The sequence below is a fragment of the Xenopus laevis genome, chromosome 8S, assembly GCF_017654675.1.
Source record: "Xenopus laevis strain J_2021 chromosome 8S, Xenopus_laevis_v10.1, whole genome shotgun sequence".
In the NCBI taxonomy this organism is placed as follows: domain Eukaryota; kingdom Metazoa; phylum Chordata; class Amphibia; order Anura; family Pipidae; genus Xenopus; species Xenopus laevis.
Window position 1 is genome coordinate 14,264,543 of NC_054386.1, and position 17,257 is coordinate 14,281,799.

Below are 17,257 nucleotides of genomic sequence, written 5' to 3' on the forward strand. Positions count from 1 at the left end.
TATATAAATATTTTTTTTTGGGGTTATAGAACTGCACATTATGCCCACAGTGAAATGAAGGCACATCTTAGACTTGGAACCTCTCTATGTCTGCGTTTGACACAAAAAGTTCTTTCAAGACCTAAGGCAGGCACACAAAGACGGGATTTCATGGCATACTCTTTTCTGCTTTATGCAAGCTCCTCCCATTAAGGCACACTCTATAAGGGCTTAAGGAGCCTCCTGGGCTTTTAAGGCTCAAGCTATATTGAAAGAACATCTGTAATGCTGCACCATGGTCAACCATATATCTCAGCTTTAAAAACTAGATATAGAAGCAGCAAAATGGGCATCTTTTGGTCATAAAGCATCGTCTTCAGAGTCCATTGTCCTTCTATATGGCAGTGGTCACCAATCAGCAGCAGAAAATTCTATTCACTTGAAACTCTGTGGCTCTTCCTAATATCCCAGTGTTCCCCTCAAGTTGGTTGGCCTGAATGGAATAATAGAAAGGTGGCCATATATGTGTATGGCCCCTAAGGTTTCCGCCTGTCCGGATACTGTACAGGCCATCTATACCAGGTTGTCGGTGCATAGCCACCTTTAATTACCAGATCATCTAAACAATCAGATGCTAAGTGCTCTTTGTAGGGCTATACTAAGTGCAAAGTAATCAGTGCAGCCCAGTCTGAATTTTTTAGAAGCGTTCCCAATTTTTCTTAAAGGGCATGTAAAGTCTAAAATAGAATAAGGATAGAAATGCTGTATTTTGTATACTAAATATAAACATGAACTTACTGCCCCATAAGCCTAATCAAACAAATAATTTATGCTTTCAAAGTTGGCCACAGGGGGTCACCATCTTGTAACTTTGTTAAATATCTTTGCAAGACTAAGACTGTGCACATGCTCAGTGTGGTCTGGGCTGCTTAGGGATCATCATAAACAAAGCTGCTTGAGTTCTGCATGGCTGGGAAGTAAGGCGGGGGCTCCCCCTGCTGTTCATAAGTCTGATTGTTTCCCTGCTCAACAGTTAGGGACTGTCTGACAATTCCTATCCACAGCAGTAAATGAAGGGGGAATTTCACTGCATACAGTCAGGTTTCTTATAAAAATGGTGCACATTTTTTAATTAAAGTATATTGGAGATAGGTTTCTTTTTCATTAAAGAAAGTAAAAATGGGATTTTATTTTTTTGCCTTTCCTTGTCCTTTAAGCTACAGTTCTTGACCAAATGGGTCAAATTGACCCAGAACATATGAATGGGCATACGTGTGTCGCCAGAAAGATCTGAACAGCAAAAATCAACAAACACATCTTTATTTTGGACAAAATTCGCAATCCACTTGAATCGCAGGTTTATAGGTTGAAGTGTGACCCTGATTTTCCATAAATGGCCAGATGCTTGGGAAGTAGGATATAAAGTGGCCAAACTTCCTGATGAAATATCAGCATGTATGGGCAGCTTTACAGGAGGTAATTTGCAAGTGGTTGTCTTGGCTACTATATCACATAAGAATAAAATTCAAGTGAAAAAGAAAAAAAAAAAAAAACTCAATGCACACAAATTCCGCATTTAAATGTTATTTATTTTAGCTTGGAAAGAAAAAGACAAAAGTCAGTCGATATAAAATACTTCTTACGAAACACATTAACTTTCCTTAAATCTGCAATGATGTTTCCCTTTTAGCGCATCTCTAACTTGATCACCCAGTGGTTTGCAAAGCAAATCATTCTGTAACAGGAACCGCAGTGGATGCGCAACTACTGGAATACAGACACAATAAACATTCTGTGGCAGACTTGTTCCAGAAATGATTGGATTACTAAATCGGATAATAAAGACCAGACCCAGGAGGAACATATGAACCTCTAATATAACCACATATCACCCATGCAGTCTTTTGTCTTATCTTAGACGGGTTTGTAGTCTAGTTTCGACTCTAGTTTCTTAGAATCTGCAACTTTTCGAACGGCTTTCATGAAGTCTTCCTGGACAACAAAGTCATGATCTGCTCGGATTGCAAACATCCCTGTTGGGAGATCAAAACAAAGTAAATTATAGTTTAAGGGAGCTCTTTGGGGAAGATATGATTCTTCTTCTTCATATAAATGTGGGATTTAATTACAAAATGTCACATTGTATACTAAATAAGGCTCAAATCCTGTGTCTATACCTAACAGAATTGTTATCAGAGAATTCATGCCTCGTCACAACAGAGATATATAGAAAGCTACGGCAATGATACACAGTGCTACTTGTTGTCTGTGATTTGTCATGGCTACAAAACACCAGATTATTCAGTGCCAAATATAATACTGTGAATTGTTTCTGCTAAAACAATAAAATGAGGCTTTGTATGCATTTTAAATAGGGATGCACCGTATCCAGGATTCCGTTCTGGATTCGGCCTTTTTCAGCAGGATTCGGATCCGGCCGAATCCTTCTGCTCGGCCGAACCAAATCATGCTGAAAAAGGCCGAACCGAATCCTGCTGAAAAAAGGCCGAACCGAATCCTAATTTGCATATGCAAATTATGGGCGGGAGGGAAAACAAGGAAGTAAAAAAAAAAAAGAGTGAGACAGCATAGAAATGATGGTGGGTGCTCTACATATTTTTGATCAATCCTTAAATGGGTATTTCACCATTAAATGGTGAATTTAAGTGGTAGGTGGGATTGCTATTGAATCTGTGCCCAGATGGCAACAAATATGGAGCTATCTCTGAGCAATTAAGCTGAAACAGTTGGCTTTCCTGCTATATAACTCAATGGGCATCTTCAAAACACAACTGGTGATTTCATAAGCATCTTTATAAAGTATTTTTTTTACATGTTTTTATATACTAGCTTTTACAAAATCATTCTTACCCGCTTCTGTGCAGACGTTCCTAAGGTCGGCTCCATTAAACCCATCCGAAAGCTTTACTATGGCTTCATAATCTAGAATTGGCATACAATTAACTTTCTTGCATATGTATCATTTTAAATGAAAAGGAAAAAAATCATTAGCATAGGTGTGTAAGATTTTATATCTAACTTTAAACGTGGATATGTTTTAGGTTTTTCCCCCACAACATGTATTATGGAAGGGAAAGTAAAATAGCAGTGGATACCTTATATGAGCAAAATGGGTTTAATTGTGCAGATTGTGTTAAAATAATTTTATGATATTACATCACATTGATGCCACAGTCTTATTCAAATGTGATTAGTGGAGCTCAGTAACTTCTTCTGAAGAGTCACTGATAGTTCAAGTAATCTGATAATGTTACTAGAAGAGGTTTATTGATGGTACTCTGTGCATAGAGCAGTGGTTCCCAAACTGTAGGTCTGGCCTCATATGTAACAAACAGGTGTAATATAAATACACAACATACACAAGCTAAGAAAAGTTAAAATATTTATAATTAGAGTGATACCCTTTATAGTACTTCCTAAATACACAGTTGCGTGTATTTACAGCATCTGTTATCCTACAAAAGGAAAACTATTAATTTCTTGATAACTATAAGGGTGGTGACACCCAGCGACAAATCTCCTCTTCTTCGGGGAACGAATCTCCCCAAAAAGCCTTCCTGCCGGCTAGAATGTAAATCGCCGGTGGGATGGCACTCGGAGTGCTTCGTTTTCCAAAGTCGCCTGAAGTTTCCTCGTGAGGCAACTTCGGAAAACGAAGCACATAGAGTGCCATCCTGCCGGCGATTTACATTTTAGGCGGGAAGGGTTTTCGGGGGGATTAGTCGCCCGAAGAAGAGGCGATTTGTCACTGGGCGACTAATGTCCCCAGAATCTTAGCATGTGTCCCCACCCTTAAAGGAGAAACAAACCCGTATTAGAAAAAAACCCTACCCTGTGTAGACAAACTTCCCTGTTCCTCCACAGCCTAACTGCCCCCCGGGCAAATGCCCCTAATTTTTTTTACTTACCCTTCCGTGCAGATCTGGCCTCAGGAGTTCACAGGGGCCATCTTCTTTTTTCGGTATTCTTCAGAATCTGAACAGAGTTTCCAAAAATGTTTGCGACTTTTGGCGCATGCGCAGTTGTTCGGGACTGGAACTTTACTCCAACTGCGCAGGCGCCGAAGCTCCCTTCAGATTCCAAAGAAGACCGAAAAAAAGAAGATGGCCCCCGAGAACTCTCGAGGCCAGATCTGCAAGGAGGGGTAAGTAAAAAATTAGGGGCATGAGGGAGGTTGGTCTACGCAGGGTAGGGGTTTTTTCTAGTACGGGTTTGTTTCTCCTTTAAGGTGGATAATATCCCTTGTTTAATATGAGTTTAATGAAAAGGATTTGTGCTGAACATATTTTACCTGTTTTAATCACAAAAAAGGTATTGAGCTAATGAGATAATTCTCTCTCAAGGACAAAACATGGAATAGCTTCAATCTCCTTGTTTGCCCTGTTAAACCAATAAAAAATATATAACAAAAGTTGTTTAAAAAAAAAATATGTTCAGAACAAGTCCTATTCGTTGAACTCATGCTGACCAAGGGGTACACTATCCATCTAAAAAAAAAAAAACATAAAGGTTTTAAAATAATGAACACAAGAAGTATTATATTTAAAAATTGGATCAGAAAAAAATGATTTTACAGCACTTACCAATTTCACCATGTTTTGTTATGGGACCAGCATGGATTTTCAAAATATCTAACCTTGCCTGCTCATTGGGCAACTCAATATCTGTATAATGATTACAAGAAAAATACAATTAAAACCAGGAGGGAAAAAAACCCCTAGAACAATACACAGAAACAAAGGGTTTCAAACTCACGTATTTTTCGGTCAAGTCTTCCAGGACGCAACAAGGCCGGATCCAAAGTGTCAGGTCTGTTAGTAGCCATTATCATTTTTACTCTATGCAAAGTATCAAACCCATCCATCTGATTCAACAACTAGAAAAAAAAAAGCACAAAATGATACAGAAGAAAAAAAAAAACCAGAGTAACCAATCTATAAACGTGTATAGATTAAATATTGATTTTGTGGAAGATGTATCAATGAAGCAAGTGATAAGCAAGATATTGTAGTGCTGATACTAAAGGTGTATACTTTGTGTCAACATTGGTAGATCAGTACTGTACTAAGTACATTTATAATACCATATATTATACAAACAAGGGTAGCACCTTCCATTGGATGTAATATACAAAAAACAAAAATGGGGTGTGCAGGGGTCAAAAAACGATAAATCAAAAATCAAAAGAAGAGAAAGAATGACCCTTGTAGTTGACCACCCCACAATATATATGTCAGCTCCCTTGATGAACGCAACTGCTTCAGATGCCTTTATTAGAAACTGATACTTCCTGCCTATAACTGCTTCTAATAACATCGATCAGCGCAAGAGCCGCCCTTCCTAATAGTTTAAAAAAAGGTGTCTAAACTTTTTTTAGGCTCTTGCGATGATCGATGTTATTAGGCAGAAGCAGTTATAGGCAGGAAGTATCGGTTTCTAATAAAGGCATCTGAAGCAGTTGCGTTCGTCAAGGGAGCTGTGTGGGTGGAATATGGGCAGTAGTCTAGCGATATACGGGCTCATTAATTTACCCAGCAGGACTTTACCACTCTGCTCCGATCCTAGCATTAAGTATATGTATTAACGCTGCAATCCTATACTGATAACATCTCTACCCACAACCGCTCTGTTAACCAAGCTAGGTCACCTGCACTGGGAGATCCCAGTTTGAACAGCCATGTTTGAACACATGCGCATAATGAGTGAATGCTGCACGTGATGTCAGAAGAGCATTATGCACAACAGTAACATGGCCGCTTGCACCAGGAGCTCCCTCTCACTGCGAGTGTCCTAGCGCTGGTGGGGGACAATTTAAAAAAAAAAAGAAAAATAAAGAAAAAAACTAATGTTACCCCCAACCGGAGTAGGGGCTCTATTAATAAAATGATCTCATCCAAAGAGGGCAATGGAGCTCTTGAGCAGGTTGTTTACTGCAATCTTGGGCAAAACCTTGTATATCAAACAACCTGAAATAGTGGGCAGCCAGTTTATTTTTTTTTTTTAAATGACAGCAGGAGCTACACTGCCATTTAGCACAGAGGTCAGTATTCTAAGAGTCAGATTCTGAACAAGGTGGGGAAAAACAGCCCAATTTTAGGGCAATGCCACATGAGGAAATTGCCAGTTTGGTGAGTGGTTCTTCAAAAATGCACTGGCAGGGTCCAGGCAATTACAATTTTCCCCATATGCCACTGCCCTTAGGGGAACACCCCCCTTCCACACACCCCCCACCAATCAAAAGTGTTTTTTTAAGATTTATTACCTCCATTAGAGTTCTCTGAATTTCTCTGTCAGCTGAGGTCCCTTCAGAAAACCGCCGCCCACCTTTAAATAAAATATTGTTGAGATATGACAAAAATGTTTTTTTCTACAGATGTTTCCCCCCTCATAAAATTTGTAAAAAAATAAATAAATTATAAATACATCTATATATATATATATATATATATATATATATATATATATATATATATATATATATTTCTACAAAAGTAGAAAGTAGCGACACTCACAGGTTTTTTAGAGTTGCAAACGAGTGTATAGGCACTGTATACAGTAGCTGATTGACAGCTTACACGGTTGCCTAGCAGCAGTTCTTGGCGCCATTTTCTGAGATGTGGGTTTAAATTCAGGGGAATTATGGGTTGCCTGAATGTTTGTTTGTATACTCCTGACGAAGATCCCTGTGGGGGATCGAAACATTGAGCCATAACAAACAACTTTTTTGTTTTTGCAACTCTAAAAAAACTTGAGTGTCGCTACTTTCTACTTTTGCATTTATCCCAAATTGGCAGGCACCCAGGTACTTTAATACGGAATAAGCACAAGATACATTGCAATATGCTTACCAATGGCATCAATTTCATCCATAAAAATTATACATGGCTGGTGGTCCCTGGCATAGTTAAACATTTCGCGAATTAGTCTTGCACTTTCCCCAATGTATTTGTCTACAATTGAACTAGACACAACCTGAAACAGCAAAGATATAAGTTATTTTAAAATAAAAAGTGTTATACGAGATATACAGTAAAAAGATCCTCTCATTGGATGAGGTCACAAAACAAGCAGAACTTTGTCTTGGCCCCCACAGGGTGGGCTATAAGGGTCCAAGTTTTGTTACCACAATCAGATCATAAACCGACCAGATATTGCTTTACATGCATTCATTCTGGCCCCATGCTACAAATGAGATTTACAAACAAATGTAACACGTTGATATCAAGTTTTTATTTATAAAAAAAAACTCAATGATTGTACCTTTAAGAAATTGCAATCCAGTTGACTGGCAACAGCTCTTGCAAGTAGAGTTTTTCCAGTACCTAATAAAGAACATTCGGTGGGTTAGGCAGGTAATAATGCAAAAAATAAACAGAAATATAAATATATATTTACTCACTACCTTACTGTTACTTATATTGTTCTGAACCAAGAAGAGCATTTATTAAGCAAACAAGTTTTGCTTCACTCCAAAAAAATTCAGATTTTCACAATTTTTTCTGAATTTTCTCCCGAAAACACTGGGGGGTATTGCACGAAACCCAGGGCACATCAAAAAAAACATTGGGACTTATGCAACCTCGACAGGTCTGAGATGATGGATTTTCAGATTCAGTCTTTTCCATCCTCAGGGTTTAAAAATCCTGAAGAATTCGTGATATTTTTTTTAAAGTCTGATTTTATAAAAAAAAGAGTAAATGGCCCCCTTAGTGTCTTGCAAAGCTAACACACTTATAGCAGAGGGACTTGATTTTAGATCCCAACATATAAAGGCAATTTTTTAAAAAAAAATTTGCTTGATCATGGGGGGGGGGGTTAGAAATTTGCATCAAATTTCCTCCAGAACAATTTTTTCCCCATGGTTTTCATATTCATGTACATTCTTGCTGAATTGCTGAAAACCCAACTCTCTTTTTTTATATTTTTATAGAATCATAGCAGGTTTTACATGGCGGGAACTTGTCTCTTAATATTTTCTCAATTTACAGCAAAGCAAAAAGAACCGAAAGAGCCATAACTACATACCTGGTGGGCCATAGAGAAGACAGCCCTTTGGAGGTATAATTCCTACACGCTGAAACAATTCAGGGTTTGTAAGTGGCAACTCAATTACCTGAAAATGCAAAAAAAATTTAGAGGTGTTCATGGATTCCAGAAATCAAAATTACATTTTGGAAACTTGTTTGTATAGTGAAACATTTACAACAAGTTTACAATGAGAACCATGGTGCTTCACATGAAATATTTCTAGGGACATTTATTTGCCCTATAAGAAAAAAAAAAAAACTTGTAGCAGCAATTAGTGACAAGTGAAAAAAAAAATCCACACCAATATAACATATTATATAATACACAGTGTTAGGATACCTCTCGAAGTTCTCGGATTTGTTCAGAAAGTCCACCTATTTCAGAGTATGACACACTTCCAGGGTCCTCATGAGACATGTTGTACACAAGAGGATCCACTTCTCGTGGTAAATAACTGCAAGACAACAACAAGCATAGCACTAAAAAATGCACGCAAAATGTACATCAAACCAAAGCACCAGTACTGGAAACACTAAGATCTTTCCCCCCCACATACTGCCTAAATGTGGCCTTTTTCTGCAGCAAAAAAAAACAGAAACCCATTATACAGAAAGCTCTCAATTATGGGAAGGCTCCCACAGAATCTATACTTCAGATTTTTAAAAATGATTTCCCAAAACAGTACAGTACCTTGTACTCAATTCCATTGAGTAATAATCCTTATTGCAGGCAAAATACCCCGATTGGGCTTAAAAGTGTTTCACCTTTGAGTTTTCGTTTAAGATGGGGGTCAGTGACCCCCTTTTGAAAGCAGGAAAAATTTAAAAGAAGGCAAATAATTCAAAAACCATAAATAATGAAAACCAATTGAAAAGTTGCTTAGAATTGGCCGTTCTACAACATAAAAGTTACCTTAAAGGTGAACCACCCCTTTAAGTTCTGTACATCAATTAAATCATCTCTAGCTTTAAAGGGGTGGTTCACCTTTGGTATGTTATAGAATGGCCAATTCCAAGATACTTTTCAATTGGTCTTCATTATTTATGGTTTTTGAATTATTTGCCTTCTTTTAAATTTTTCCTGCTTTCAAAAGGGGGTCACTGACATCCATCTAAAACGAACGCTCTGCAATGATACAAATGTATTGTTAATGCTACTTTTTATTACCCATTTTGTATTCAGTCTCTCTTCATATTTCAGTTTCTTATTCAAATCAATGAATGGTTGCTAGGGTCATATGGACCCTAGCAACCAGACTGATGACATTTGCAAAATGTCTCAGAATATCACTCTCTACTCAAAGGTGAACAACCCATTTAATATATTTTAGACTTTAATTCTCCTTTAAGCTCAATACACACAGCACGATATTTACAGGCGAATAGTAATAAAGGCGGTCTTACCGCATTATAGTCAGAGTAGTCATATCTAGTGCAACTCTTGTTCCAGCCTTCAGTTTACTTTTGTCAAGCTATAAGAAAGCAAAACAAACCATTTAATGTAAATTAAAAGGCAACCCAACAATAACAATATATATTTAGAGTAGAAATGGAATGGAATTGTTTCATGTTTCTAAAGGTTTAAAACCTCCTGTACATTATAGGGCCCTTTCACTAACTTGGTGTAGCTGCAAGGATGTTAAAGGACACTGGCAGTTAGGCAGGTTAAAAAAAGTTAAAAGGTTGAACTTGATGGACACGTGTCTTTTTTTCAACCTAACTTACTATGTTACTATGATACCTGTGGGTTCACAGCCCAATAATAAACAGAAAGGAGTTCATGTAATTAACCAGTACACAAGTTTCCGTAACTATTTTTATACCAATATTGTGGTGCAAGACATTTAGGACAGAGACACATAATTCGGGGAGATTTAGTCATCCGGCGACAAATCTCATCTTCTTCAGGGCGACTAATCTCCACGAACTGCCTTCCCGCCGTCTAGAATCTAAATCGCCGGTGGGATGGCACTCAGAGCACTTCGTTTTCTGAAGTCGCCTCACGAGGAAACTTGGGGCCATCCCGCCGGCGATCTACATTCGCCGGGCGACTAAAGCTCCCGAATCTTGGTGTGTGTCTCTTCCCTTAGTGCCTTGCAAATTCATTTATGAAATATTGCGTAGTCCAAGTTTTAGGTGAAACCTCCCATTATAAAGTAGCACAGGGAACTGTATTTATACACAAGTACAAGTACCCCTGAAAGCTATACTGCCCAAAAGTGCATGAAACACACTGGAGCTCATTTATAAACAATGGGCAAATTTAGGGATGCACCGAATCCACTATTTTGGATTCGGCCGAACCCCCGAATCTGGCCGAATACGAACCCTTATTTGCATGTGCAAATAAGGGGTGGGAAGGGGAAAACATTTTTTACTTCCTTGTTTTGTGACAAAAAGTCATGCAATTTCCCTCCTCATCCCTAATTTGCATATGCAAATTAGGATTTGGTTCAGAAGGGAAGAAGGATTCGGCCGAATCCGAATCCTGCTGAAAAAGGCCGAGCCCCAAGTCGAATCCTGGATTCTGTGCATCCCTAGTAAGGCTACATATTTATTATTGCTCATTTTTATTACTCCTCTTTCTGTTCAAGCCTCTCCTATTCATATCCCAGTCTCTTATTCAAATCAGTGCATGATTGCTAGGGGAATTTGAACCCTAACAACCAGATTGCTGAAACTGCCAACAGGAGAGCTGCTGAATAAAAATCTAAATAACTCAAAAACCAGAAATTGCCTCAGAATGCCACTCTCTACATCATTTAAAAGTTAATGTTAAGGTGAACAACACCTTTAAAACAAAAGTGGATGAAATTCTAATATTACCTGCCGACGACAACCAACGACATATCTTGGACCGTTTGTTGCTTTAACAATAACTGAAAAAACAAAACCACATTCTGATGAAAACTTTAAATAGAAAATGCCAAATGTTAATTATCATGTGTTAAAGAGGTTCTCCTCCACAGATAAAGTTTTTTGCACAATAAAAGAAAATGCGATTCTAACAAATGTTCAAATATGAATTCATTTTGTTTGGAATGGTTTCGAAGTTATATGTGACTTTAACTTCAACTCAAAGCAGTATTTGTTTGCCCCTTTCTGTTCATTGTTTTTGGGTGGAAATTGCCTTTAATATTTGCAGCTCTGAAACGTCTGCTAACAAATGAACAATGCTGGAAAAAAAGTTAGCATGTGTATTTATATATTACAAGTATACAATAATAATAATAAAAAGGAAACTTACATTTTTCTTCAGTTAGCTGCTTTAGAACTTCCCCAACAATCTAAAACAGAAGGAAAGAAAATTATACAATCATAGGTATTGAATCCATTATTCTGAAACCAGTTATCCAGAAAGCTCTGAATTACAGGATGGCTCCCATAGCCTCCATTATTATGAAATAATCCAATTTTTTTTTCTGTAATAATAAAGCAGTACCTTGTACTTGATTCAAACTAAGATTAATGTTAATTAATCCTTATTGGAAGCAAAACCAGCTTATTGGGTTTATTTAATGTTATATGATTTTCTATTAGACTTAAAATATGAAGATCCAAATTACAGAAAGATCCATTTTCCGAAAAACTCCAGGTCCCGAGCATCCTGGATAAGAGGTCCCTTACCTGTACCTTAAATATTAATATCAATATTTCTGCATACAAATTTGCAGCCATACCTGCCCAACGCTCTGCAGTGCTTTAAGGTCATTCTCTGACTTCTCGTACTGTTTGGTGAGCTCCTTCAATTGTTCTCTTACTGCAGAAAAAAAAAAAAAAAAAAAAAGAGATGTCGTTTTTCCCCTTTAAATAGAAACCAAAAACCCTACAGCTTAATCTGATTTAACTTGTAAACTACCCGGAGGTCATTAATGAGCAACCTGGTTCTTGTTAGCATGTTTGGGGAATGCCAGCAACAGAAGTGTTAATATGACATTTGCTTACAAGAAAGAGCAAGTGAGCTTTTGGCACAATTAAAATAGGAACTAACAGCACAGTAGTTATCAAATTTCAAAGAAGAAATGGATTACTTGATCTTTCCCAAGAATCCCCTTTTAATAGAATTAAATGCCATCACTACCTGTACACAAGTGCACTCCAAGCAACTTATCACAACAGTGATCCACTGTGTAATGTAAAAGTAAGTCTGCGTCCGAGGCACCTGACTTGGGCTTTAGGATGCTGATGTTCTAGGTTCCGTATGCTGTTTTGGAAATATATTTGTTACATTTCTGCTGTCCCACTGGACTCAAGCTTTACAAAAACAACAGTTTAAAGGGGAACTATTGCAAAACTGAAAATGTAATATAAGCTTCCTCATACTGAAGCAAGAAACTTTCTAAAGACAATCAATTAAAAATTCTGTACTGTTTCTGAAATAATCAAGTTTATATTCACTATTCAGCTCTCAGCATCTGTTTCTCTTCATTCTGTCTTCATGCAGCAGTTGGGTGTCAGATGAATGGTCCAATATATCTTACAGCGGGGGGCTTCCTTTCCTAGCAGATAAATTAGAGCTCACTCAAATAACTGATTCCAGTACAAAAAAAAAATCTAACAAAATAACTGCCTTTTGCACAAATTCTGCATGTAGAGACATGATGTCTGGTAATTTTAATAGAGTGAGCTCTAATACATCTTCTAGGCAAAAGGAGCCCCCTATAAGATATATTGGATCATTCATCTGACACCCAACTGCTGCATGAAGACAGAATGAGGGGAAACAGAAGCTGAGAGAGGAATGGAGAATATAAACTTGATTATTTCAGAAACAGGATTTTTTTTATTGATTGTATTTAGAAAGTTTCTTATTTCCATATGCTGAGGTTAATATAAAATTTTCATTTCTGTGATAGTTCCCCTTTAAAAGGAGAATTCAACCTTAAAATTAAAAAAGCCTAAGTGTTAGCCCGGGCAAATGCCCCTAACATTTTACTTACCCCTCGGTGCAGATACAGGCATCGGAGTATAAGAGCGCCATCTTCTCTTCAGAAATCTCCAGAATGAGACCGGAGTGCTGGCGCAATCGCAACTTTCTGTCTAGCGACAATTGCGCATGCAGCCCAAACTCATGAATATTCCAGAAGCGCAGGTCTCATTCCGAAGATTACAGAAGCGGCTAAAGATGGAGCCCGTGAACTCCGACGCCTGAATCTGCAACGAGGGATAAGTAAAACGCTAGGGGCATTTGCCCGGGGTAACACCTTTGTTAAGGGAGGGGGGGTCTATGTAGGGTAGGGGGGTAGGGGTTTAGGGTTGAATTCTCCTTTAAGGTTTTAGTTGCCATTTTATGAAAAAACTCTCTTTGCATAAGAGAGAAACAGAAGCCAAAATTAATAATTTTAAAATAAGCCGACAATTTAAAAAAAAAAAAAAAGCACAAGGATGTGTTATTAGAAAACTATAAATGAGACTGATAGTAGGAGGATGCAGTGACTTTAACACATCCCTATTTAATCAGGACAACTGGACACAACGAGATGAATGGAAAGTGTTTGTATTGAGGAAATGTTGCCTCTAGTGACAGCAGCGAGGAATTGGCCATGACAAGCCATTCACAGACTGACTGGGACCAGGAGTTCCTTGACACAGGGATAAGTGGGGTACAGCAGGGACACGTGGGGTGACACAGAGAGGATAAGTGGGGTGACACAGGGATAAGTGGGGTACAAAAGGGATAAGTGGGGTGACACAGGGATAAGTGGGGTGACACAGGGATAAGTGGGGTGACACAGATAAGTGGGGTGACACAGGGATAAGTGGGGTGACACAGATAAGTGGGGTGACACAGGGATAAGTGGGGTGACACAGGGATAAGTGGGGTGACACAGGGATAAGTGGGGTGACACAGGGATAAGTGGGGTGACACAGGGATAAGTGGGGTGACACAGGGATAAGTGGGGTGACACAGGGATAAGTGGGGTGACACAGGGATAAGTGGGGTGACACAGGGATAAGTGGGGTGACACAGGGATAAGTGGGGTGACACAGGGATAAGTGGGGTGACACAGGGATAAGTGGGGTGACACAGGGATAAGTGGGGTGACACAGGGATAAGTGGGGTGACACAGGGATAAGTGGGGTGACACAGGGATAAGTGGGGTGACACAGGGATAAGTGGGGTGACACAGGGATAAGTGGGGTGACCAGGGATCAGGGGGTGACACAGGGATAAGTGGGGTGACACAGGGATAAGTGGGGTGACACAGGGATAAGTGGGGTGACACAGGGATAAGTGGGGGTGGGACACAGGGATAAGTGGGGTGACACAGGGATAAGTGGGGTGACACAGGGATAAGTGGGGTGACACAGGGATAAGTGGGGTGACACAGGGATAAGTGGGGGTGACACAGGGATAAGTGGGGTGACACAGGAATAAGTGGGGTGACACAGGGATAAGTGGGGTGACACAGGGATAAGTGGGGTGACACAGGGATAAGTGGGGTGACACAGGAATAAGTGGGGTGACACAGGGATAAGTGGGGTGACACAGGCATAAGTGGGGTACAACAGGGCAGTTTGTGGCTTCCCGAGGGGAGACTGCTGTACAGTAACGCTGTGTGTGACCGGCCGGAGCAAGAAGCCGCTATCAGTTTCCCAGAGCTTCGCTCAGTTGAGAGAATCAAAAATCTCACCTCTCTACAAACAAAGTGCGGCTTTACCGGAATAACAACGGGCAGTACCTTCGTATCTTTCACGACTAAGTAGGCTGGAGCATGAATAGAGCCCTCAGATAAACTATACAGCTGTTGCCACACTGTGGTTCTTACTGACAGTACAAGGCCCAGGCCGCCATGACAAAGCGAGAATGAGAAGAAGCGCTCACACAGAATGGCAGCTTCACATTAGCTTTACTTAGATCTGCGGTTCCCTGGGCTTTACCAGGCACTTACATTCCTTCAGCCGGCCATCTATCTCCTTGTGCTCCAGCAATTTCTTCCTGTAATCCTGCAGCGCCTTCTCCCGAGGGTCCGCCATGATGAGAAGCCGCTGCTCATAGGGAATGCCGGGAAGGGCCATAGCCTGTAGGGGAGCTCAGCAACAAACGAGAAGCGAATCTCAGCGCATGTGAAGCTAGAGCGGCCCTTTCAGTGTAAATGGCATCGGTTTATCATTGCGCCCTCTCTGGAAGGAGGTTGTATTACATGGCAGGGAAGAGGGCTTCTGAGGTCTTGGGGCGGTTTTTTTTTGCTGAAAACTTGTCCTGCAGAGACATCAGCCGACTGCGTCTCCTCTGGGACATAATACTGCAGTACAGGCATTTGTGACAGCACAGATTTCTGAGACAGTTTCAGCTGGGCTTCAATCTTTATGTTTTTTTCTCATGCTCAATAGGCTCTGAGCAGCTGTTGAGAAGCTAAGCTGAGGGCTCGTCACTAATTATCCAGCAGAAAATGAGCTTCCCCTGTAATATAAGCTGATGCTACAGGTCTGCTGATTATTTAATTCTGATGCTAATTGCACTGGTTCCTGTGCTCCCATGTAGTAATTATGTGTATTAATTACTAATCAGACTTATATTGTGATATTTCTATTCTATGTGTACTGTATATTGTGAGTGGGTCCCTAAGCTCAGTAAGTGACAGCAGCACAGAGCATGTGCAGTGAATCAGCAGAAAAGAAGATGGGGAGCTACTGGGGCATCTTTGGAGACACAGATCTTTACTGCTAAAGGTCTGTGGTTGCCTTGGGCTGGTACAGAAGCACAAAACATAATGTACAACATTTCTACCTACTTCTTTAGTTAGGCTTTAGTTCTCCTTTAAAGGAATTGTTCAGTGTAAAAATAAAAACTGGGTAAATAGATAGGCTGTGCAAAATAAAACATGTTTCTAATTTAGTTCGTTAGCCAAAAATGTAATGTATAAAGGCTGGAGTGATTTGATGTATAACATGTCAGTCAGATCACTACTTCCTGCTTTTCAGCTCTCTTGGTTTCCACTGACTGGTTACGCTGGTTACCAGGCAGTAACCAATCAGATACTTGAGGGGGGGCACGTGGGTCATATCTGTTGCTTTTGAATCTGAGCTGAATGCTGAGGATCAATTACAAACTCACTGAACAGAAATGTCCCATGTGGCCCCCCTTCAAGTCGCTGACTAACTCAGAGTTATAGAGCTGAAAAGCAGGAAGTTGGATTCTGGCTGTTTTATTAGACATCTGTCCACTCCAGCTTTTATATTTTTGGCTAACTAACTATATTAGAAACATTTTTTATTTTGCACAGCCTATCTATTTACACAGTTTTTATTTTCACACAACTGTTCCTTTAAGGAGTGTTTGGCAGACAGTTCCATAGACAGGTAGAAGCTTGAAGAAAGTCTGGAAAGGGATGAAGTGATGAGAGAAGAAGAGAGGTGAAGGTCAGAAACAGAGCATAGTTTGCATAAAGGAGTGTTATTTTGAGCTCAGAGCTGAGCTATGAGGAGGGGCTTAATTGTTAAGGGCCTTGAATATATTAAAAAATTGAATTTGATTCAAGAGGATACTCGGAGCCAGTGAAGGTGTATGCATAGGGATTAAATTGATGAATAAACAATTTATTAAAGATGAAAGCATACTGGATTTTTTTTATCTAGATACTACTGTTCCTAAGGGGTTAAACTCTGCTCGCTACATTGTCATATTGGTATGCCATTAACAGATGTGTAGAAATGATTGAAGTATATAGTTACAATGTATTTTGTGTTTATATGAAAAATTGCCTTGAGGCATGCTTATTGTAAATAGCAGCATATTAAGATCTGTCTTGGTGGGGTTTCCCTGCTGTAGTATTTTAACTTTTGTAAGTGTTTTAAAGGAGAAGGAAACCCCCTGGGTGCAAAACCCCTCCCCTGTGTTGTCCCCCTCCCTCCTCCCCCCGGCCTACCTGTCCCCCTGGGCAAATGCCCCTAACTTGTTACTCACCCCTCTGCGCAGGTCCTGTCCACGGAGTTCACAGTCGCCATCTTCTCCCACGCACGTCTTCTTCCTGCTTTGACTGGCGTCTTCTGGCGCATGCGCAGTAGGAACATTTACCAGTACGGATCTACTGCGCATGCGCCGAATGTCACGAAGTTTTCCGATTTCACTTTGTGACATTCGGCGCATGCACAGTAGATCCGTACCGGTAAATGTTCCTACTGCGCATGCGCCAGAAGACGCCAGTCAAAGCAGGAAGAAGACGCGCGTGGGAGAAGATGGCGGCTGTGAACTCCGTGGACAGGACCTGCGCAGAGGGGTGAGTAAC

The 17,257-nt window shown here is 39.9% G+C and overlaps 1 protein-coding gene across 1 annotated transcript; it reads right to left on the minus strand.

Moving 5' to 3' along the window:
* Positions 1-1,550: 1,550 nt before the first annotated feature.
* On the minus strand, positions 1,551-15,011 carry psmc6.S (proteasome 26S subunit, ATPase 6 S homeolog). The gene is given in 14 exon segments (NM_001097000.1): positions 1,551-2,012; positions 2,851-2,922; positions 4,584-4,664; positions 4,756-4,876; positions 6,263-6,324; positions 6,849-6,972; positions 7,261-7,322; positions 8,026-8,113; positions 8,368-8,482; positions 9,432-9,499; positions 10,854-10,906; positions 11,275-11,314; positions 11,708-11,787; positions 14,921-15,011. Coding segments are annotated over 14 exon segments (1,170 nt in total). The 5' UTR covers positions 15,006-15,011; the 3' UTR covers positions 1,551-1,893.
* Positions 15,012-17,257: the final 2,246 nt, after the last annotated feature.